This window comes from Aethalodelphis obliquidens, unplaced genomic scaffold, assembly GCF_003676395.1.
Source record: "Aethalodelphis obliquidens isolate GAN/ISIS:26980383/991018 unplaced genomic scaffold, ASM367639v1 scaffold31, whole genome shotgun sequence".
Taxonomy (NCBI): Eukaryota; Metazoa; Chordata; class Mammalia; order Artiodactyla; family Delphinidae; genus Aethalodelphis; species Aethalodelphis obliquidens.
This window is the reverse complement of record NW_020837975.1, coordinates 10,994,444-11,017,802: the sequence shown is the minus strand read 5'-3', so window position 1 is coordinate 11,017,802 and position 23,359 is coordinate 10,994,444. Positions and strand designations below refer to the sequence as shown.

Below are 23,359 nucleotides of genomic sequence, written 5' to 3'. Positions count from 1 at the left end.
GAGAGCGTGCGATTATTAAAACTGGAGAAAAGTTCATTTTTCTGAAGATGAATCTCTTAGTGGCAGCTCCATTCAGATTCTGTGGCTGCTTTGCACACAAGGTTTGTGCTTTTATAGCATTTTTTAAAAGATGGATTTAATGGACTGAGTTCATTTAGACAGGAGATCAAATGAATGAGTGGAATTAAATACCCATCCATATATGGCTTTCAGTCATTGTGTAAGCCACTCGACCACCCGACTTCCCTAATTAAATGACAGTGCAGTCCCTGCACAAAGGCTGCGATGGATAAGTTAGTACTTGGTAAGTGCTTTGAAGGTGAAAATCACGCTATGAGTAATGAGCAAGGATTCTTCCCCCCCTTGGGCTGGAAACGGCATCTTTTGTGTTTTCCCACTGCACCATGAGTCACTTGGGTCAACCTTGCAGAAAACCTCCTCCCAAGGAAAAGCAGGAGAGACACAGTAACGACAGGCTTTTATTTGACTTACAAGGCAAATTAGGAAAGAGCCCGAGTCCATTCGCATCTGTACAAGGAATTATACACCATACACATTTGCTACCTATAGACGCAGGTCATATTTTACATGAATTTATGCATTAAGAAATCACATGAAGATGATCTTGTTTAAACATTCATGAAGCGCACACATCCCCCGAGAGCACTGAAGATAAAATTCAGCTTTGTCCCTCCTGAGAGCTTGGCTCGCGTCTCTCTTGGTGCACCTAAGCTCTGCATCAACCCCCCTCCAAAACTCATGTTCAGGTTTATCTGCTCTGAGGGTGTGATTATTTTTAGTGGGAGGAGCTTAGAGGAACTGCAGATTTGGAAGTAAAGCGTGAACCATTTGGCAAGATCCAGCGCTGTCTGTCTGTCTGTCTGCTGCGAATCTTGCCCCTTCCTGACCACCCCCACTGGTTCCCCTTGCAGGAAAGCCTAGACCCTAACTTGTTGTATGTTCCATACTTTGCTGGGAGCTCTTTTTTTCCCACCAAATCCAAACACTCTCATTTATATATGTTTTTCTTCTCCTGGATTGCTCTGACACAGAGATAATTAGTCACGCTAGATTGTCGGGGTTGACTGATGACTGATAGTTTTGACAGGCCCCATCCGCAAGGTTGCATAACCCCAATGTAAGTTAGGATCCACACTGCTGGCTGCAATGCTCCTCGCTGTGCCAGAGTGTGGGATGTGGGGCATCACTTCAGCCCTGGCAACGCCTCACTCTCAGCTGCACCCCGAAATTGGTCACAGCCAAGAGCACGGCATTCCCAGCACACCTGGCAGGGTCACCTCTTACTGAGGCAGCTGGGGGAGAAGTGTGGGAAGCTCACCTCAGGGATGGGAGGTGAGAGGGGGTAAATGTGGGGCTGGGGAGGAGGTCGGATGCCTCAGGGGACAAATGCACCCCTGCTGGATGAGATCCCGAAAAACTGGTTGGAATGAGGGTGGGAGAAGGGAAGAGAGAAAACTCTCTCCTCTGATAGATTCAGGTATAGGCCAAGTCCAAAAGACTTTGGGGAGTTAATTGGAAAATGATTATGCTTATCTGCTTCCTGCCAATCTGTATCCAGAGCAGAAATAATTATAGATACTGTGGACACACTGTGGCTTTAAGTGTTTGAAATTATACTGCTTAACAACGCTTCCTTGATACGGCCCTCGGCATGAGGCAGGAGAGCTGGTTTGAGCCAGCAGGTAACACCGTAGGGACAAGGTGATGTTGTTTGCAGGAGTTTCTCACATTGGGTCATTTTTTTCCCCTCAAGAAAATTCGCTGCAGCCGTGAAAAGGAAAAAAAAGAGTTGATACTAATTTGGTTTCTGTTGAGTTTTAGCATGTCATTCATATAGCTGTCTTAGCAGAGTAAGCTGACATATTTTTTACAGAGTTTGGCTCTTAGGAACCAAAAGCAGGGTCAGCACTGTAGATTAGAATCAATTCAGTGGAGGGAAAATAACCCTTCGGAGTGTATCTTGCCTTCCCTGAGCACGTCGCAGGCATTAGCAATAATGGGAGCCCTGTCTGTGCATGGAGAGGAAGCATCTATCGTTCAGGCTCCCACCCATCCTTGCCCCAGGCTCTGCGGTCCCCTGACCTTCACAGTGGGTGGGATGATTCTGGATTCATCATCTCCTAACTTTATGCTGCTATGCACAACACAACACAACACACACACACACACACACACACACAGTGTTCTTTGCTTCTGGAAGAAACAGGAGGGAATGGGGACAGCAGCTGCTGAAACATGGCCCACACCGATGAGGGGACCAAGCCTTTTGGGACTTGGATGTGAACTGACTGTGTTTGCCCTCCGTGGCGGCTGTGCCATCTTTGCTAGGCTAAAGTTGCCCAGTTTGCTAGTCGTCTCCAACTTCAGGGAGCACTAGAGAGGAAAAGAAGAGGGTCTTTGTTTAGGTTCTTTTTCTCCACTATGTGTGGCTATCAGTACAACTTCCCAAACAAGCACAGATGCATCAGAAAAACATTAAGCCAACCCATCAAAAGAGTGCTGGATTTGCCGTCAAAAATGGCTCACCTGGATTAATCTCCAAAATATACAAGCAGCTCATGCAGCTCAATATCAAAAAAAACAAACAACTCAATCCAAAAATGGGCAGAAGACATTTCTCCAAAGAAGATATACAGATTGCCAACAGACACATGAAAGGATGCTCAACATCACTAATCATTAGAGAAATGCAAATCAAAACTACAATGAGGTATCACCTCACACTGGTCAGAATGGCCATCATCAAAATATCTACAAACAATAAGTGCTGGAGAGGGTGTGGAGAAAAGGGAACCCTCTTGCACTGTTGGTGGGAATGTAAATTGATACAGCCACTATGGAGAACAGTATGGAGTTTCCTTAAAAAACTAAAAATAAAACTACCATACACCCAGCAATCCCACTACTGGGCATATACCCTGAGAAAACCATAATTCAAAAATAGTCATGTTAAAAAAAAAAAAGTCATGTACCACAATGTTCATTTATATCGTGTAGCACAGGGAGATCAGCTCGGTGCTTTGTGACCACCTAGAGGGGTGGGATAGGGAGGAGGGAGACGCAAGAGGGAGGGATATGGGGATACATATATACGTGTTGCTGATTCACTTCTTTATACAGCACCAACTAACACAACATTGTAAAGCAATTATACCTCAAGATGTTTAAAAAAAACGCTCACTTGCTGTTTCTATGTATACATGTGCTCTGATGCATTTCATTTCTTAATTTTAAGACAAGGATGAATGAGGTACTAGAGTAGGTAGTAAAGCACACCCTCCCCCTGTTCTCAGCGGTATAAATCATTGAGGAGACGGCACCTGTGCCATCTGACTTGTCTATTTCTGCTGCTGTGTTTTCTCTTTAACTGCAACTCCAGATAACACTGCCAACTTTCACTTCGAGTGTCTTGAATGGCCATTTATATTTTTCACCTATCCTTTCCAGAGGCTTCACTGGACCCGGAGGTGGAAGTTGGCCTGGGTCCTAGCCCAGCTCAGCCACCATCTAGCACTGTGACCTTGGGCAGATCACCTCTGCAAGCTACCCTCCTCAATCCTCTAGACCAGAGCAGAGCGATCTCCAAGATCTTTCCCCGCTCTGAGTCTCTGAGAACTCCACTGCTGTAGTCTTCAGCATAAATTGCATTGAGGCAATTGCAAATCGGGAAAGTTGTTTTAAAGGGAAGGCAACTTTGCATTGTAAGTGGTTTGTCTCAGTTCTGTGATTTAGTGGCTCCAAAGATTCATATGAAAAGATGAGTTGACATGATATAAGCCCCTTGCAAGTTCAGGGGGGAGCTGGCCAGAGTGCTGAACTCAGCCTCTCTTCATGACAGTAATGCGACCAGACTGCACAACTCACAAAACACCTAATCCTGCGGGTCAGTGACAGTACCCCCAGGACAGAGGCAAGCAAGAGTGTTCTCCGCAAGCTCCAGACTTATGGCCAGGCATGGAAACAGCTAGCGGGATTTCTGAGTACATTGCATTCAATAGTTCCCAGATCTGTTAGAGTGCTGTATTTAGCTTAGGAGAGTTTGGGAATAGCCTTGGAGGGAGTGCACTGCCACTCAAATGAATATTAATAGTGCAGGTCTTGGAGCAAAGAAAATATTTCTTCAATTCAGCATTTGGTATGTATCCGATAAGGAAACCGTTCCTCGGTGTTAAAAGGCTTGGGGCAGGGGGGTGTGATGAGCATTCTGAAACCAGGAATCAGTACGAACTGGAAAAAGAACTTACAGTGTAAACCAAATGGTCTGAGCGTCCCAAGTGCCTAACTACCTTCTCCCAACAATTCTTCCCCTCAAAAATTTATTTCTTGAAGATAATATCAATCGGTCCCTTTCTTTGTTGCTGTGTAGCGTATTAATGATTCTCAAATGTTTTCACTTTATCCAAAATGGAAACACTGGCACCAGAGCTGTATTCCCCCCAATCAGCCCACCAGCACTTTTCTCCCCCCGCACTCGCCACCCCGAAGACAAAAGCAAATGCAAGATGGCTGTCAGGGAGTTTGCCCTTATTCTGGGCAAGCAGGACTGTCCTTGCCCCCACCTGTCTACATTTTCTCAGTCTAGGAGGCAGTCTTCATAAATCCTTTCTTTAGCCTGAGGTTCCACTTCCCTATTAACAGAGACACAACACTTCACTGAAGCCGGAGTATAAGAAATTTTCTGCTTGATGTGTTTTACGTCCCATTATTATTTTCCCTGCACATCACATGCCTTTCTGAGGGGCAGAGGAGAATGTGTCTGGCATGAGGCTTTGGGGGAGGGTCCCCGCCACTCAAAAAGGAGGAGGGAAAGATCAATTCATAAAGGAACTCATCCAGAGAGTCTCCTTCTGCCCTCCCAGAAGGTCTGGACTCCCAAGAGTTCTCTTCTGCTCTGAGTTCCACATCCATGAACTCCATTGCCAGCCTCTGGGGTACGGCTGTTCCCCTTTTGTCTCGGTCTCTGCAGTGGTGCTACATGTCTGCTTTTCCCCTGTGGCTGGGGCAGGATTGCTAGGTTTTCTCCCTCTAGCCTCTCCGATGCTCATTATTTATGGGATGAGGCTGGAGGCAGGGCAAACATTCAGTAGCCCAAAGCATGGATGAGTCAAATCATTATCTATCCCACAACCCCAAGCAACATCAAAACCACCAGTGACTTAGGACTTAGTGATTTAGTATGTAGTGGGGGAAATCAGAGTTGCACATGTGCACATACAGACTAGTCACAGCAACAGAGAAGAATGAGCAAAGTACATACAAGCTCCCAAGCGGGGGAATTTCAAAGGGCAGGGGAAGCCCGCCTGCACGGTCACAGTGGGGACTGGTAGAGTCCCCAGAAGAGTCTCTTCTTGGTCACATCCCCTAAAGTTAAGAGGGCGCACCCAAACACCCACGCGAGATACACTATCTGTTCACAAGTAAAAAGCACGTCCATGGAGAGGAGGAGGCAATCTCTCTCTGCCTTTCGGGTTCCCAACAGTAGCGAGTAGTCTACACCCCCAGCATGGACATTCCTGAAATCCCCTAGGTGAGCCCCACAGGATTCCTGAGCATCTCCAGAATAGTATTCAGAGCTCATACCCAGGGCTGGACTCCTGGGCGGCGGCCCTGCCTTGGTTCCCTGGGCGTGGTGGGCGCAGGCACCAAAGCAACTCAAATATCCAGGGAAGAAGGAAGGACCAGAAAAGAAAACTTTCAGACACCTTCTCAACGTGCATTCTCAACACCACCCGCTGGGGCAGTGAATGGTGAGAGATGAGGGCCCAGATGAGGGAAACGAGCCACCCGGACATGTGCTCGGGCTCCCTTAACGAGGAGGCAGGTCGGGGGTGGCTGGCGTTACCCAAGCTCCGTGCTTGGCGGAGGTTACATCCGCCTCCTTCGGAGCCGTGTCCTCTTACAAGCCCCAGTCCCACTAATAAGCCATTGACCTTGAGTTTGAGTCCGGGGGAACCCCAGGGGCCTTGTGACTTAACAGGAAGAAATCCTCCTCGTTTTAGCAGCAATCGTTTTTTCTCCTCTGCCCGCCACAGTGATCAAATTAACAGGCCACTTCTCCCCGGAGAAAATGTGTCCACAGGTCCCATTTGCCTGTCTGATGAGCTTAGGGAGGGAAGGCAGGGAAGTATGTGTGTGTGCATGTGCAGCTCCCCCTGCACCCCCTTCCCCCGTTCCCCGGGAGGGTCTCTCCCACCTGGGATGGCTGCCCAGCCGGCGGCGAGACCACAGGGAGGGCAGGTGCTGGAGTCTCAGCTGCAGGAGGCTTGGCAGGAGGCTGCGTACACACTGCTGCCCACTGTGCCCTCACAGCTCAGGCTGCTGGTGGGACACTTGAAGGGTTTCATGCTGCTCTCCCTCTGGATGTGCAGGTGCTCGAGCCGCCAGCGCTCCCAGGTCTTCCGAAACTCCATCTGGACCTTCCGTTGGAGAAGGAGGGAAGAAAAAGCCATCATGCAAACCAACTGCCCACAATATGGCCCCATTATTACATTAGCAGGGAAGAGAAAAAATCCACCGCATTATATTAAGAGACACAAGTCAAGGCCTCCGGGCGCCTAAATTAATATCCCAATAAAATTGTTTATTGTTGTCTCCTATTTTCTGCTTCTTCTCGGGAAAGAGCCGGGCTTGATGATCTAATTGGTCTCTTCCATCTCTAAACTCTGTGACTCGGCTAAGTACCTTTTACAATCCATCACAGTATTATTTAACGGAAGAGAAGGAGTGACAGAGAGATGCGAGGAGACGGAAGATGGGAGAGAGAAGAAAAGGAAAAGAGAGAATCTGACTTCAGAGCAAGCACTCTGCTGATTTCAGTTTGGGTGACTGAGAAGAGGGACAGCCCTCCCTGCCCCTCAAGGCGTCCACACCAGACCTTTCTAAACTCCCCAAGGGCTTTTATCCAGGCCCCAGTGCCTCGTGGGGGAGGAAGAGGAGACGGGGAGAATGAGGCTGGAACTAGTAGTAGCAGTGAAGAGGGGGCTGTGGACAAGGGCTTCTCAGCCTGGATTTGCACTAATCCCATCCAGGAACTGGTCCCAACCCACAGTGGGTGCTGCCCAGGTGAGTTCAACCAACGAGAATCCCTGCTTTGCTGGGCTTAGCGTCCCCATCAGGAAAAGCCTTCTCAAGAGAGCTGATGCTTGGGGACCAGGTTGTGGGAGCAGAAGGATACAAACCAAGTAACGCTGCAGAGCCCAAGTCACTGGAGGGCTTGTGGCAATGCCGTGGTTCCTCGTGATGGCCCATGATGCTGGTCCCCCAGACAGGCTGCTGGAACCTGCACAGCCAGCCCAGGGCATCTGGAGTGCCCTATCAGGGGATGTGCCCATGTTTGCTTTCCAGAGCTTCTCTGATGCCCCCCCGCCGACCCCCGCCGCCTTGCCACCAGGCCTCCCCACATCAGGGTATCTGGGGCCTGGACTCTCCCTCTCAGGCCCCAGCCACCAGGACGGCCAGCTGTCAGCAGCTGTGGGTAAGAGGCTCACTGCCAACGCCCCATCAGTCCCTGTGCAAACACCCTGCTTCTCTTCCTGCAGGGCTGCCATCCATCTAGCTAAGCCCAGCAGGGTGCCTGCCGTGGCCACGTGCCTTTCCTTAAAAGAACTTTCTCTGAACTGAGTGAAGCCGAGATGGCCCAGAGCCTGCCTGCCAGGATGGCCCCAGTATCCCAGGCAGCGTCGCCAAGCCCAGGCTTGGGTGAGGGAGGGAGGCTGAGTAGACACCACCCATGGCCCCCCTGCTCCGTGCCAGTTCGATACCCGGCTGAGTGTGTGACGTGTGTGTTGACAGCTGGGATGAGGACACCCGAGGCCGGTGGTGGCCTCTGCCTGTGCAGCAGCAGGCAGGCCAGTCTTGTGGCACAGCCCTTCACTGGGGAGGTGGGGAGAGAGACGGTAAACTGAGGCACACCCATGGGAAGCCACCTCGGGGACTGGAGAGGTCTCACGGATACCAGCAAGAAGTCGGACAGGACCAGGACTGTGTCCCCTTCTGCCTCCCTCTCCCTCAGCACTTTTCCTGAACCTCTGCTGTGGCCCCCGTAATGACAATTGTCATTAGAAACCATCATTCACAGGGCGCTTACAACATGCCCAGCGCTCTCCATAGAGTATTGACTTTCACAGAAACCTGCTTAAAGGTAAGGAAACTGAGGTGCAGAGATTTAAGTATTTCTCCCAATCTCAGCCAGGACCTGAACCTAGATCTGGGCTGACTCCAAAGCCAGTGTCCTAACCCTTGGTCTCCTGCCGTCCATGACTCTTTTAACTCTTTTTTTTTGGCCATGCCCTGCGGCGGGTGGGATCTTAGCTCCCTGACCAGGGATCGAACCCACACCCCTTGCACTGGAAGCGCGGAGTCCTAACCACTGGACCGCCAGGGAAGTCCCCGCCCATGACTCTAGGCCACGCTTGTTTCTGGCCATGTCTCCCCCTCTCCCCCACACTTGGGAGGTGCACCATGAGGGCCGGGACCACACACAGTGTGGTCCTTCCTTCCTGGACCTCACACAGTGCCCAGCAGGTATCAGGTACTCCCGATACGTGTTGTTTTAAATGAGCCAAATGAATAAATGACTGACTAAACGAGCACCTGACATTGGATTTCTTCTGTTACTGAGCTCTCACAGTGAAACAACAAAGACGACAACATGAATCCTGGACCCCTGTGCTAGCACTCCTGTCAGCATGCCTCCTCACCCTCAGTTTACCCTCATTCCTGCCTCTGATGTCCTCGGGCCGGGCACCACGCCAGGCTCTGGGATTTGGGCTGAGTTGGTAAAGCTCATTCACCTGCATTTACACTTGGGGAGAGAAGCGGTGACTGCCCCGGTCGCACAGCCGGGCAGGAGCAGAACTCAGGACCAGCACTCAGGCTCCCGAGTCACAAGAGCCACAGCAAAGCCACCCCCCAGGCCTCCCCTCCCCTGTGCCCACTCCCTGCCCAGTGGCAGCTGGCACAGGCCTTGGCAGCCACGCAGGACCAATGCCAGGGCCATCTTTTCTCCTTGGGTCACAAGTACCCCGCATTGCCGAGGCAACCCTGGGCCTGGAGAACAGCTCTTATGGACAGAGGTCGCAGCCCAGGAGCCACGTGTGTTTTTGTGACCCAGTGATGGTGACATGTCTGTCCGTGGGCCTGGAGGAGCCAGGGCCTGAGGCGTCTGCGGAGGGTTGAAAGGAACCGGGCAATGTGCCTGAACAAGGCAGGCTCTCTGGGCGCTCCGAGCAGGGTCTCCTGGGAGAGCCCGAGGGGTGAGGCCAGCTGGGGATCTGCTCAGCAAGAACCCCCTCCCCCGACCCCAGCCACCAGGAAGCCACGGGTGGCTTCCCATGGTGGACAGGGTCCCTTTCCCGTGGTGGACAGGGTCCTTGCCTGCACGCACAGAAGGGAGCTTTCTCCTTCCAGTCAGAATTCATTTCAATCCTGACTCTGCACTATTTCCAGGCCAAACCTGGGGTGTGTCTCTGACTCTCTGATCTTCAACGTTCTCATGTGTGAGAAATGAGAATATCGAAACCAGAATTTTGGCAGCGATATTTTTTGCGGGGAGGCAGGGACAAGTCCATGAGATGGTGATTTTCAAAGGACTTGTAACAGTCACCACCACTTGTTCACTCAAGACCCTCTTAACATGAGGCTGGGTCTTCCCCAAGTTCATATATGGTTAGGGCATCCTGCACATGTATGTGTGTGTGTGTGTGTGTGTGTGTGTGAGAGAGAGAGAGAGAGAGAGAGAGAGAGAGAGAGAGAGAGAGAGATGGAGAGACCCAGGCAACCATGCAGGGATAAGGTGCCTCCTCCACTCCAGTGCCTCAGTGGGGTAAGGATTTCAGCTGCAAAGACTGAAGAACCCCACTGCACAACCACAGGATGGCCATTGGTAGCAGCCCAGCAGGGCTCCACGTCCCTCCGCAGGCCTTACCTCATTGTTGACAAAGCAGTACAAGATGGCCACCATCAGCCCCTGGAACAAGAGTCGTGTCAGCAGGAGGGAGGGGAGGGAGGCGCCCGGCAGGCGGGCCTAGTCTGAAGCTCCTGGGGCTCTGCCCCCAACATTCCCCTCCTTAGACTGGGCAGCCCAGTCAGGCCCAGAAATGGGGGTGGTGGGTTCCTTCTCCTTTCCTTTCTGGAGGACGGAGAAGACCCCTTGCTCAGAAACTGCGGAAGTTCTTCGACCACCCGCTCCTGGAGGAGGCCTGAGCTGAGAAGGTACGCCTCTGATCACACGGAATCTTCCCTGCCAGGCCCTATTTGTTCACTCAGGAGCCCCAGTGCTCCAGGCCTGTGATCTATTTGTGTGTGTGCACATGCGTGGACCCACATGCTCGTGGCCATCCCATAAGACATTTGAGGAGCTGGGGCCAGTTTCTTATATTCCTACACCCCCACTGACATTCGCACCCCCTCAGCATCATCTAATACTAGTGGAGAGGCTCAATTCTTGGCTTTGGAAACTATGTGACCTGGAAAATCTCATTTTAACATCTCTGAGCCTCAGTTTCCTCCTTTGGAAAATGGGATAGTCCTGCACACCTCCTGGGATTCTGCTAGGATTAGCTGCACAGTGTGTGTAAAGCACCTGGCAGGGGACCTGCCGCCAGCTAGCAGCCCAGTGGGCAGCAGTGGCCATGCCAGGCTGGGTGCCCTCGGCGACATCCGGGAAGATTTCTTGTCCAATGTGCTCATAGAGAAGACTGTCCTGGGTGTCAGCGTACCTGGGGACTCTGGCTCTGCTCCAACCACATAACTTGCGTAAGGGCCACTTTCCCCCCAGGCCTCAGGCTGCCTGTCTGCATGACACAGGCTGGTCCCCGCTCCATCCCCACCCTGGGACTGCTCGAGGGGGGCCCCAGGCTCGAGGTCACCTGGAAGGAGGTGAAGGAGAGCTCTGTGAACAGCTTGATGAAACGCAGCATGCCCCGGGCGTGCTCGTCCATCACGAAGGCGAAGATGACCTCGTGGGTCCCCAGCAGGGGGATGAGCGTCAACGTGGACTTGGCGAGCCTGGGGGCAGGGTGTAGGTGGCATTCCGGACCTCTCCCGTGGACTCTTCTCCCTGTTCTGTGCCCCCAACCCCCACCAAGCCCTGGTGTCTCGGTCACAGACATCCTCCCCCACCGAATAACCTGGGACAGGCTGCCTGGAGGGGAGGAAGTAGAGGTGGAGACCCCCAGAAGCCCAGGAGCTGCCCAGGTACAGAGGTGAGGGCAAGGCTTGGGGTCTCAGGCCAGGCCTGGGTGGAGGAAGAAAGATCATGGAGGGATCCAGGCTCAGCACCCCAGGATCTCTGACTCTGCCGGAAGGAAGGGCTGAGGGTGCCCAGCAAAGGCAGTTACGTCACCTGCACTTGGTGTCTGTCTTGCACATGAGATTGGTCTTCAGTTTGGACACCACAATGCAGATAACCCGGACAAAGATGAGGAAGTTCACCTGCAGGGCAGAGGGAAGGGCGGCTGGAGGCCCTCTCAAGACACCCTCTCTCCCCCCTCCTCCGCCCAGTGCCACCCGGGCCCACAGCAGCTCCCACTCCCACCCCACAGCGTCACTCACCCCGATGGCAAAGAGGATGGGCAGCCGGATGATGAGCCAGTAGTTCATGTTGGAGTTCCTGGTCCAGCAGCTGGAGAGAAGAGACACACGGGCACCCGGTTGGACATACAGACCCCCCCAGCTCCCAGTGCAGGCACAGGGCACACAAAGACACGTGGGCATGCAAAGTGACACACACAGACCCACACAAACACTGCCGTCAGGAGCTACCCGACAACCAGTCCCAGGACTCACACACACGCTGAGTCCTGAATACACGTTCACACACAGAGATACGCACAGCCCCTTCATTAACCTACAGTCACACTCGTGTGTGTACTCAGCATCAAACACAAAATAACAGAAACGTTTCACTCGGTTATTACAGAAGAACCTGCAGGGGGCACCATGGACCCCACAGACCCAGCACTCTTGGCATCATACCATCCGGGGAGGGGGAGGGAGGGGGACTAGAGAACTAAATTCATAAATTTAGCTCCTGGTCCCTCAGTTTACCCTCCCAACAGGCAGCAGCTGCACACGCCAGGGGCCAAGGAAACCCATGGGGTTTGAGCACAGGGACCTCAGCATACCCCTCACCCCCTTAGAGCAGGAAGGACACTCACCCCTCATCCTCATAGAGGTACTTGACAATGCCCCAGGGGATAACAAACAGCAGGGGAACACCTAAGAGGAGAGAGGGAAAGAGAGAGGGGGGAGAGGGGCTGGCAGGCCAGGGCCACTGCTAGGCACACCCAGAGGCCTCTCCTACCAGGGCCTCTCCCGCCTCCAGCCCCTCTCCTTGCCTGGCCCCAAGCCACGCTTTCCGGCAGGTATGGAACTAGGCTGGTCTGGGTGCTTCGGAGAAGAGGCGGCAGGAACCACCCACCCCAACACGCCAGAGTCTTCCTTAGAGGTCCCCACCACGCTGGGGCTACGTCACAGTCCTCACAGCCCTCCCCCTCCCGCGAGCCAAGCACACTGTCAGGGCTGGCCCCCAGGGTCCCGGCTGAGACACAAGGACAAAGACACCAAAGTAGTGAGAGACGGGGCCAGAGTGGGGTAGGGAGGACATGCTGGACGAGGTGGGAACAGGCCAACTCTCTGATGCCACCCACCCCTGCATCGGCCCACCTGTCCATCTCAGTCAACTCCTCTAGGCACTGAAGCCCCTCCAGGCTCCTGCCCCTACCCCCACGCCCCTGCACGTGGCTGGGCAGAAGCCTGGACAGGAGCCCTGTCCTTGACGCTGACAGCCCAACTGACTGCACAGTGGCCACAGTAACAACAGCTACCACAACACTGCCCACATGGCTGAGGCTGGATGGTGTGGTGGGCACCCTCTAGGATGGCCTCCAACCACCCCACCCCTGGTATTCCCACCCAGGTGCGGTCCACACTGTATTCAGATTGGTCTATGTGACCAATAACGTACAGCAGAAGTGATGGCATGTCACTTCTGAGGTTAGGCTATAAAAGACGGTCTTCAAAGGTTATAAAAGGCATGTCTTGGGCTCTTTCTCTCTTAATTTGATCACTTGCCCTGGGGGACACCAGTTGCTGTGTCATGAGGGCACTCAGAGAGCCCCCTGTGGTAAGGGAGGGAGGCCTCCAGCCAACAGCCAGCCTGGACCTGAGCTTCCTGCCAACAAACTCGACAGTGAGCTTGGAAGTGGATTCTCCAACCTGTTAAGCCTTGGGATGACAGCTACCCTGGCTGACAGCTCAACTGCACCTCTCTGAGAGATCCTGAGCCCGAGGCACACATCTCAGTTGAACCCAGAATTCTGACCATAGAAACTGGGAGACATAATTGTTGTCTTAAGCAGCTAAGTGTGGGGTCATTTGCTACGCAGCATACGTAACTAATACACTGGTTTCCAGTTCCTTGAGGACAAAGCCTCATTCATCTCCAGAGCCTCAGCGCCCATCTCACCTGGGAGCTCAATATGTGTTTGTTGACTTAAAATTGGATTGTCCATCCTTGTGTGACAGATGAGAAGATGGATAGGCAGCTTAGGAGGACACAGGTGGGACTAGAACACAGGACCACAATGCCACCACCCTCGATGGCATTCCGCACCAACTCTCTCCAGCCTGTCTCTATCAGTGCCTCTCAGGGATGGAGATGTGGGTGTCTGAGACTAGTAAGAGCGTGCATGTTAAGGGGTGTGGACACGATGTGTGTGTGGTGGGGGGGGGGTCCATGTGTATACATGTGTGGCTTCAGGGGTCTCCCCCAGGAGCACATTTCCAGGGCAGAACCCACTTCATTGCCTTTCCCATCACCATCACCCACATCCTCAGCACACGGATGTCCACTCAACAGTAGCTACGGAGCAGCTCGTACGCCTGGAGCTACTGTGCTTGACGGTGCAGACAGCTGGGGGAAGCAGAGCGGCTCACGGCTGACCAGCGCTGTCATCAGATAGCTCTCTCCTTGGCCATTTATTTTTATACAACCCTGACCTCTCAGCATCCATGATGCTTTAGTAACAGGCCTTCATGAGATTGGACAAGAGGCAGATGGCCTGCAAAGGCTCCAGCACGTAGTGCAGAGCCTGCCACATAGAAGAGGCCCAGTAAGAAGGGAATGCGTGAACAAAGGAGTGAGTGGGTCAGTGTATCAATGAGAGAGGGAAGCTGTCCAGGCAAGAACATGCCAACACCCTGAGCCACACACATGTCCAGAAACCTCCATCTTAGACATCCCCAGGCACCTGCTGGCCTTCCTCTGAGACCCCACTCCAGGACTGGGGAGCACACTCATGTTATCAGCCAGACCTGGTGAACTTCATTCATTCATCAGCATCTCCTTAACAAAGTCTTTAAAAATGCAGGTACAGGGCTTCCCTGGTGGCGCAGTGGTTAAGAATCCGCCTGCCAACGCAGGAGACATGGATTCAATCCCTGGTCCGGGCAGATCCCACATGCCACGGAGCAACTAAGCCCGTGCGCCACAACTACTGAGCCTGCGCTCTAGAGCCCACGAGCCACAGCTACTGAGCCCACGTGCCACAACTACTGAAGCCCGCGCGCCTAGAGCCCGTGCTCCACAACAAGAGAAGCCACCGCAACAAGAAGCCCGCGCACCGCAACGAAGAGTAGCCCCCGCTCACCGCAACTAGAGAAAGCCTGCATGCAGCAGCGAGGGCCCAACACAGCCAAAAAAAAAAAAAAAAAAAAAAATGCAGGTACCACTCTGCCGCCTGCAAACATGACACACTCCCTGCTGGGTTCATCCTTTGCCTGTTTAGAAAATCAACAAGACAGGCTGGAGAAAAAAGTTTGAACTAAGACACACAGAAGTGGCTCTGAGAAGTAATGATTCCCTCGTCCATCACTTGCCTCCCTCCTGTGCAGCCTCCTTGTGGTGGGTTATGGGGGCACCCGGCCGCCCGTGGACGGCAGCAGAAGCTGACATGCCTTTCGGGGATTCCCCCAACGTGTCAGCATCCTAATTTTAATTCTTACATTTGCATATGAAGCTAAAAGTTGTTTCCTGAGCATCCCAACATGGGCCAAGCCTCTTGACATCACAACAGAGTTCTGGGCTCTCTGTGAGTCTCTCTCTCTGTCCTTCTGTCTTTGTCCCTCTGTCTCTCTCTGTATCTCCCCATCCCAATTCCTCAAGAAAAGGACGTTATGATTGGGAAGTGGGGTGTCCCCTGGGTCCTGCCCTTTTTTGCCTCCTCAGACTCTGAGCCCCAAGCTGGGGCGTGAAGTGGTGGGAAAGGACTGGCACCCCCTTTCCCATTTCCTACTCAGAGACACTGCACCCCCCACCCCAAACCCTCCACCACCCACCCACATGCCTCTGCACACATCACACCATCCCTTAGATTGTTCCTGCCCTCGGGTCACCATGGTGACAGCACTACAGTGCTGATGCTGCTTCCCAGAATGGACAGACATGCTCCCCCACCCTGAGGACAGCCTTCCCAGGGCTCCCCTCAGTGGCCTAACTCCGCCCCCACCCCTAGCTAGCTGCAGGGCTCTCCAGCTGCCCACTGCCTGTTTGACGGCCCTAGCAGGATGAAGAGGCCTGGGAGGGGAGGAAGGCCAAGCAGGGAAGGGCTGGGCCCTGGCGGAGGAGGGAGGAAGGGTAGGAGCAGGAAGCTGTGTGCAGAGGCCAGGCCCACCTGCCCACCTGTGCAGAGACCTGAGATTGCTCGGCCAGGCCCTCAGGGGCTAAAGAGATGCAGTGCAGGCCAGAGAACCCTGTGTGACAGGCGATGGGGCCCAGGGCCTGGGAGTCGGGAGGCCTGGTTCCAATGCCTGCTCTGTCTGTAAGGCCCTGCCCTCAGGACACTGATCACGTGAAAGCCCCTTTCAAGGTACTCTAAATGGGGCCGTACAGTATGAAGTAGCCTAAGAGCACCAGCAACAAGGGATGAAGTGTGAGGACAGGGACAGGGAGACCGAGAGGGCCAGACGGAGCACAGAGCCAGGGGCCAGGCAACCCGAGGCAGCTTCCCGAGGAGGCGGGCTGGACCGGGCACAGCCTTGCAGAGGCTCAGGGGCAGGAGGGGACATCAAGGGAGGAGCATGGAAGTCCCCAGAGGTCAGGGGGCAGCCCGAGGCAGGCAAGAGGAGTGAGTGAGTGAGTGAGTGGCAAGCGGGAGGAGGAAGGCAGGTCCTGTGGTGTGGGAGGCCCAGAGACGGGCCCGCTCCTGGCTCCATCCTGGATGGGCACCGTGGGCCCCTCGAGAGGAAGCGCCGTTGCATCTGTTTCCGGGGTAGGAAGTGGAGGTGAGGGGCCGCTAGGGTGGGTGTCTCAGCTCTTGCCCCATCCTACCCCTGTTCTCATCGGAATCCCACATGGCGAGAGGCAGAAGCACAACCAGAAATGTTCCAGCAAAAAAAAAGACACAATGGTTCTTGGCAGACTTTTTCGGCTAGAACATTTCCAGCTGGGCTCCAGGCACATCGAGGGTCCACCCTTTCCTCAGCTGGCTTCCGGCCGACCCCCCTCCCTTACTCGGCTCTCCTCTGAGCCATCCTCTCATCATCACGTGACAGAGCCATGGCCCCTCAGCCCGCACCCCCAGGGACCCCCCGCCATGAGGCTCAGGACCCTCCATTTCCCTCAGGGGCTGCGTTGTCCAGGACGGGACGTGGGGCTCTATCCCCAAAGAGTCTTGGCAGCGGGGATCTTTGAGGCCGGTGCCATGACAGCCCATGGTGTGCATCGTGTATCTGGCCAGATCGGGTGAAGGCCTCTGCTTCCTTTAAGGGAGGAGAGTCAGGCAAAGGCGTGGGGATGGGGGACAATGGCTTGACAGCGCCATGGGCAGCGAGTCCTGTGCCCAGGAGGGGGTTCTCCAGTGGGCCCCATACCTTGGCCCAGCAGTGTGTTCTGAGTACCAAGTTGGCCTCCTGGGGTAGCCTGAAGGCAGCAATTCCAAGAGGGGTCAGGGTCTCCCATCCCCCCACCCCCCATGCTCAGTCAGGGCGGGGGAGTGAAATGAATGACAGCTGGCCTTACCCCAGCCTATGCTCAGGTAGAGCCTGAAGATGCGCTGCTCGGAGAAGACGGCGAAGGCCAGCAGCGTGTACAGGTACACGCCCTCCACCAGGAGCCAGTAGTAGTTGGCCGCCACGCAGTACTGCATGAGCAGGAACGCCACGCGGCAGCCCAGAGAGTCCTGGGGGCAGAGGAAGGGTCCCCAGGGGACAACAGCTCTGCCCCTGCCTCTCTCGACCCCGCTCCCAGTCGCCCCAGCTGCAATCCTGCCGTGGTGAATGCAGGGTGACAGAGCTGACAACCTCCACCAGAGCCAGTGTTAAGAACTTGACCTGCTTTAGCTCATCGGATCCTCACTACCCTAGATGGAGGAAACTAACATTATCCCCATACAGGTGAGAAAACTGGAGTCCCGAGAAGTTAAATCACTTGCCTAAAAGTTAGCTTGGAATTCAAACCCAGGTCTGTCTCCAAAAACCACTCGCCTGAGTCAAACAGAACTCCCTAAGGGCAGGGCAGTAACTCCCTTCTTAGGCTGGGGGCTCCCCGGCGTGGACAGCCTCTCCCTGCCTCTCCCATCACACTGGGGGCTCCCTGAGGACCAGGCCTGGGAAGCTCTTGCCTTTCTTTGTACCAGGCCTGGGTGGGGTGGGGGAGACAGACTTTCATGGACTGTCCACCCCCTCCCCAGGCCCTCCATGGACACACCACACACCTGGTAGGAAAGGAGCCCATCCCACTGGTGCTGCTGGGCGGCCGTGCTGTACATCCACTTGAGGGCTGCATCCTTGATGAAGACGGACAGGGCTCGGAGGATGAAGGATGCAAACAGGTTCAGGTGGATGTAGTTTCGGGTACAGTGCAGGTGTCTGCAGGAGAAAGCAGGGTCCGCCCTGGCACAATGGCTGACACTTCTGCTCCACAACCCCCGGTTCTCAGGCCAAAGCACACCTGAGGCATGTATCCAGCTCTGGGACCATGCTCCTGTCTTTCTTCCTCTGGATGCCCTTCTTTCCTATAACCCTGAAAATCCTTTGGGTCCAACTCAAATCCTGCCTGGCCATGAAGTCTTCAGCTGTGTGGTTACTGCCACCCCCAACCCCGTCCACACTCTATCTTTTCTCTACTGCATCTTCTCTTCTACAAAGTCACATGTAACCCAAGTGATTTGTGTGAGGACCACTGTTCCCACTGGGGACTTGCTTGGCTTCTTGATGACGGCCCATGTCTAATATGCCTCCAGGCTGCCTTACAGAGGCAGAGTGAGGCTAAGCATACGGCAGGAATTCAAAAAGTATTGGATACAACTTCAACATCCTTTCATGCAAAAACACATAGCAAACTGGAAATATGAGGGCATTTCTTAACCCAATAAGGGCTATCTAGCCAAACAGGAGCAAACATCATTCTCACCTGAAAATTTTTAGAAAGATTCCCTTTAAAATCAGGAACAAAATTAGGATTATCCAGCTGTAAGATCTACTTACATCACATCTACTCAACTTTGTAATACAGATCCTAGCCACTGTCAGAAGGCAAGGAGAAAAATGCATAAGAACTGGAAATAAAGACACAAAACTGGCATCATTTGTAGATGATAGACGATCTTCACAGGAAATCCAAGAGAATCAACACACAAATTATTAGAACTAATCAGAGTTCATTCAATAAGGTTGCTGATATGTACGTTTATGTACATCAGCAATAAACAATTAAAAGTAAATTTAAAAAAATCATTTGCACTGTTTTTAATTGGCTACCTAGAGATAAGTCTAACAGAAGAAGGCACGATTTCTATGGAGAATACAGTAAAACTTGCTTAAAATTATTAAAGAAGATGCAAATTAACAGGAGATTCACCAGATTCATGGATAGAAAGACTATCTTGAAAGTGTCTATTCTCTTCACAGTAACCAATAAATTCGATATAGCGATAATAAAAATTCCAACAGTTTTTTGATGGAAATTTTAAAAACTTATTATAAAGAAGAGCCAAGGGCCAAGAATATTCCAGACACTCCTAAAGAACCACAATGTAGGGGCCCTTGCTATAAGAAAACCAAGTTGTTTTTATTTTTTGGCCATACCGCATGACATGCAGGATCTTAGTTCCCCGACCAGGGTTTGAACCCATGCCCCCTGTAGCGGAAGCGTGCAGTCTTAACCACTGGACCGCCAGGGAAGTCCCAAGAAAACCAAGGTTTTTGACGAATCTATAGTGGTTAAGGCACCATAGCACAGGCAAAGGGACAGATAACTAGACCAATGGAAAACAATCCACATGACAGAGACCCACTCAGGCACAGACGATGCTTGCTGCAGGGCAGAGCAGGCACTGCTCTCAATAAATTGTCCTGATGCAATCAACATGTATACATGGAATATGTATACATGGAAAAATGAAATTAAATCTCTTGTTTTCACTACAGACAAAAATAAATTCCAGGTTCACCAAACAGCCATAAGGGACATGCAAAACTTATGACCCTGGGATAAGGAAAAGTTTCTTAAACAAGATCATAAAGAAATTTGGCCTTTGGGAAAAAAAAATTGATAAATTTTTTTATCAATTGGAAAAATGAATTTTTATCAATTGATAACACTTACTGATATATTTATCTTATCAATAAAGGCAGATACATTGATATATTTCATTCCATTAAAATTAAGGACTTCTGTGCATAAAAGGCACCATAAAGCGAGTGAAAAAATAAACAAACCCCAGGCTGAGAGGATATATCCTGGGTTACTATCCAGAATATACAAGGAGTGCCTAAAATAAAAAGAAAAAGCCAAATAAGCCAATAAAAAAGTGAGCAAAGGATACGAACAAGCAATTCACAGAATGAAACATAAAAAGTATGCTAGATCTCTCCAGGAATCAGTGATATGCAAATTAAAATCATAGTGAGATATTTCACACACTTCCGGTTAGCAAGAATTAGGTCTGAAAATAGGAAATATTGGTGAGGATGTGAAGCCAAGGGAACTCTCATGTATGACCAGTAAGAGGGCAAACTGGCATGACCACTTTGGAGAACAACTTCACAACGCCTAATAAATTTGCAACAGCACGCTGTATTCAGACCAGGCAATTCTACTCAGAGGCATGTGCCCCTGGAGAAATGCACAGGGGGTTATGGGTAAGAATGTTCATTGTAGCAAGGTTTATAACTCAGAGAAGAAAAAAAAGAGCAACACCTCAAATGTCCATTAAAAGGATAACAAATAACTAAACTGTAATATATCATACAATGGAGTGACACTTAAAATGAATGAAACAGAACTGCCTGTATCAATGTGAAAGAACCTCACAGAAACATAATGTCAGGCCAAAAATAACTGCTGAAGCATATGTCCAACATGCCATTAAAATATGCAAACCCCACACTATATATTTGTATAGATACTTAGAAATGTGGTAAAAGTACAGAGAGATGCATGGGAATTATAAGTGGCCCCTCAGGGGTTCCCTCTGGTGAGGAGGGAGTGTTACTTGGGGAAGCTTAACCGCGCGGTGGGCTTTAGTTCTTGGGCTGGATGGTGTGTGTGCACAGGTGATCATAGTATCTATCAGCCACTGTATTTTCAGATCTCTGAACATTGCATAATAAAAGGAGAGAATATTCTCAGTGAGGGCATTTATTAAACACTGACTGTGTGCCCAGCCCTGACTGTGCCAGAAGCCATGGGGACCACAGGAGGAATGTCACCTCTCCTGTTCCTGCTGGCTGGTGTCCTGAGCTCCCTACCCTCAGAATCCCTCCTGCCCTTGAACCCAGCCCTCCTGGCCCACTGCCATCAGTGCAGAGGGCATGGGAAGAGCCCGGTACTCTGGAAGGAATGGCTCATCTAGGTTAGACCTAGGAAAGAAATTTTCCATAGGAGCTGACAAGCTCCAAAGAGAGCAGAATCTCTAACCCCCGAGGTCTTGTCTAAAATCATACTGAATTCCCGATGATTTGTTACATACGCTCACCGGAGAGGACTTCCCCCACTCCTATCACCCACTGTTAAGGTGTGGAGCACGTGCTTTGTGTGTGCATGTGTAGTGTTTGTTTTTCCTTTTTTGCAGTATTACACGCACACATTTACACAGCACAGATTAGACTAAGTACACAGTGTCGTAGCCTGCGTTTTCAGCCTCATAAGTCTACCACATAGGTGGTGTGGGTTCTCTGGACATCTCTTAGGAGAGGAACCTGCTGCACTGCTGTTTCAGCTTGGTGCCCCCTCCTCTATCTGGGGACAGGATGGCAGGTAAGGCTGAAGCAGCCCCCTTACCTGAAGCCCAGGAGGATGGCCGAGGCGATGACCAGTGCGGAGAAGGAGAGTGCGTAGCCCACCGTGTAGATGACGTAAAGGGACAGGAGCTGCTGCTCCGGGGAGTTCTGTGTGCACACGGGGGACACAGTGTACAAGGGGTGGCCCACAACCCTCCTCTCCCACATTCTTCTTTCCCACGGGACAGGGGCAGAGGTGGGGCCCCAACGCAGCCCCACTGGGATCCTGGAACTAAGAAAGAGAATAACCTACGGTGATGGCCCTCGGATTTCTAGGGCCCTGTTCCAAGGCCAGAGAGGTGAACGCACACCACCTCTGTCCAGAAAGCATGGTGTGCAAAGCCCGAGAGGCAGGGGGATGGGCAGATGGCCACAGACCCACTCGCCAGATGCCCAGGTCCCTGCTCCCAGGCAGCTGGCACCCTGCCGCCCCCCAGCTCGCCGGCTCGACTCACTTGGTCCCCTCGCTTGGACTCCTCGCACTCGGACAGGTCCCTCCAGGGCAGGCTCGAGTTGCCCTTGTGCAGCCACAGGCCATCGGTGGTGCAGAACCGGTACACGCGACCCTGCAGCACTGGGGCGGGGACACGCAGGAGCCGAGCCTCGGCCCAAGGCCACCTGCCCCTCACCCCTCTCCACCCTGGGGGTCACCCCAGCTGCCCCAGAACTGACCCCTCTGCGCGCGCGCGCACACACACACACACACACACACACACACACACACCCTCGGGCCTTCCTCTCCTGCCATGTGCCTGTCTGACCCACCCTCAGCCTCTCCTCTCAGCCACCCTGGAATGCAGCTTGACGAATTCACACTATTGAGATGAGACGGCGCTAGCCCATTTCCACACCCCTGCCTCAAATCGTGTTTGGTGCTGACGAGCAGTGGCCCCAACAGACCCACAGCCACCCTCTGAGACTGCTGATTCACAGAACTCAGGCCCCACCTTCCCGGGCAGAGCAGACCCCAGGGACAAAGAGCTCTTGAGAGAAAGAAGGAGACCCAGCCTCATCCTCAGGGAGCCCCGGTCTGAGGGGAGACACGGCCCTGCCCTTAGGAAGTTCTCATCTGATGGAGGAGACCCAGTCCTAGTCTCAAAGATCATCTGATTTAAAAGGAACACAGAGTCAATGGCAGAGACATAGCCCTTAGAGACACTCTGTTCCAAGGGGTAGTGGTGCGGGGAGGGAAGACCAGCTCTTCCCTTCAAGTAGCTGCAAGTAGCTGGAGATGGAGACTGTCCTTGGAGACCTCCCAGGCTGAGAGTGGGGAGACATCCAGCCCCTGGCCTCAAGGAGCTCCCAGTCTGAAGGAGGAAGGAAGCACAGTCCCTGGCTTCAGAGAATCAAGACTCTCACAGAAAACAAAAACCAAAAAGTGCAGAAAGGAATAACAGAAATGCAAACCGAGAGAGAGCAAACACAGGCCCAGCAGGGCTGGGGGTGGGATGTCCCTGTGTCCACTCACATCCCACCTGGGCATCTGGCGCTGAGGCGACCACCCTGCCGTGCCTCACTGTCTGCCCACCCAGGGAGGGGGTGGCTTGCGGCCCCAAGTTTGCAGTGAGATCACAAGAGGGGACAGGGGATTACTTGTGTCTGAGAGGAAATGTAAGTCTGACCCCAGGGCCAGGAAACTGGGGACAAAAGTGGGGAGAGATTTAGCACAGGGGGGATCAAGGAGGGGAGCTGGAGCCAGGACGAATTTTAAAAGATTTAAAAATTCTAAAGGACAAAAGATTTTAAAGACCAGCCTCCCGGCTGTGGGAAGAAGGCTCAGCGTGAAGGAGGGAGCATGGAGAAGCCGCAAGGCCCTGGCTGGCAGTGGGTGCTCAGAAGTTTCCAGGTGGGGAGGCAGCAGTAAGGACAGGTCTGTGGAAAAGGATCATTAACATGAGTGCCTGATGGCGGCAGCATCAACCCCAGGGCCCACACCACCAGGGCCGGGAAGGGACGCACCCTCTAGGACGGGGCTGTATTTCACAGTTCACAAACCATCAACCTGCCCACTGCTGCCATATGCCAGGACATCTTCACTTTAGGGGCCAGGGACAGC

At 52.7% G+C, this 23,359-nt stretch overlaps 2 protein-coding genes across 2 annotated transcripts in view; one reads left to right on the top strand and one right to left on the bottom strand.

The window, feature by feature from the left end:
- Positions 1 to 6,617, top strand: part of SAYSD1 (SAYSVFN motif domain containing 1) — a 38,587-nt gene extending 31,970 nt beyond the window's left edge. The window contains exon 4 of the mRNA XM_027127143.1: positions 6,390 to 6,617. The gene's annotated coding sequence lies outside the window, so the exon portion shown is untranslated. The remainder of the gene's footprint in view (positions 1 to 6,389) is intronic.
- Positions 2,104 to 23,359, bottom strand: part of GLP1R (glucagon like peptide 1 receptor) — a 35,897-nt gene continuing 14,641 nt past the window's right edge. The window contains exons 4-14 of the mRNA XM_027127144.1: positions 21,759 to 21,877; positions 21,305 to 21,411; positions 17,736 to 17,889; positions 17,042 to 17,201; positions 12,180 to 12,240; positions 11,575 to 11,644; positions 11,366 to 11,454; positions 10,890 to 11,028; positions 9,947 to 9,988; positions 6,215 to 6,437; positions 2,104 to 2,394 (exon numbers count right to left, since the gene is read on the bottom strand). Of these exons, the coding sequence (XP_026982945.1) occupies positions 6,270 to 6,437; positions 9,947 to 9,988; positions 10,890 to 11,028; positions 11,366 to 11,454; positions 11,575 to 11,644; positions 12,180 to 12,240; positions 17,042 to 17,201; positions 17,736 to 17,889; positions 21,305 to 21,411; positions 21,759 to 21,877 (1,109 nt within the window). The 3' untranslated portion in view covers positions 2,104 to 2,394; positions 6,215 to 6,269. The remainder of the gene's footprint in view (positions 2,395 to 6,214; positions 6,438 to 9,946; positions 9,989 to 10,889; positions 11,029 to 11,365; positions 11,455 to 11,574; positions 11,645 to 12,179; positions 12,241 to 17,041; positions 17,202 to 17,735; positions 17,890 to 21,304; positions 21,412 to 21,758; positions 21,878 to 23,359) is intronic.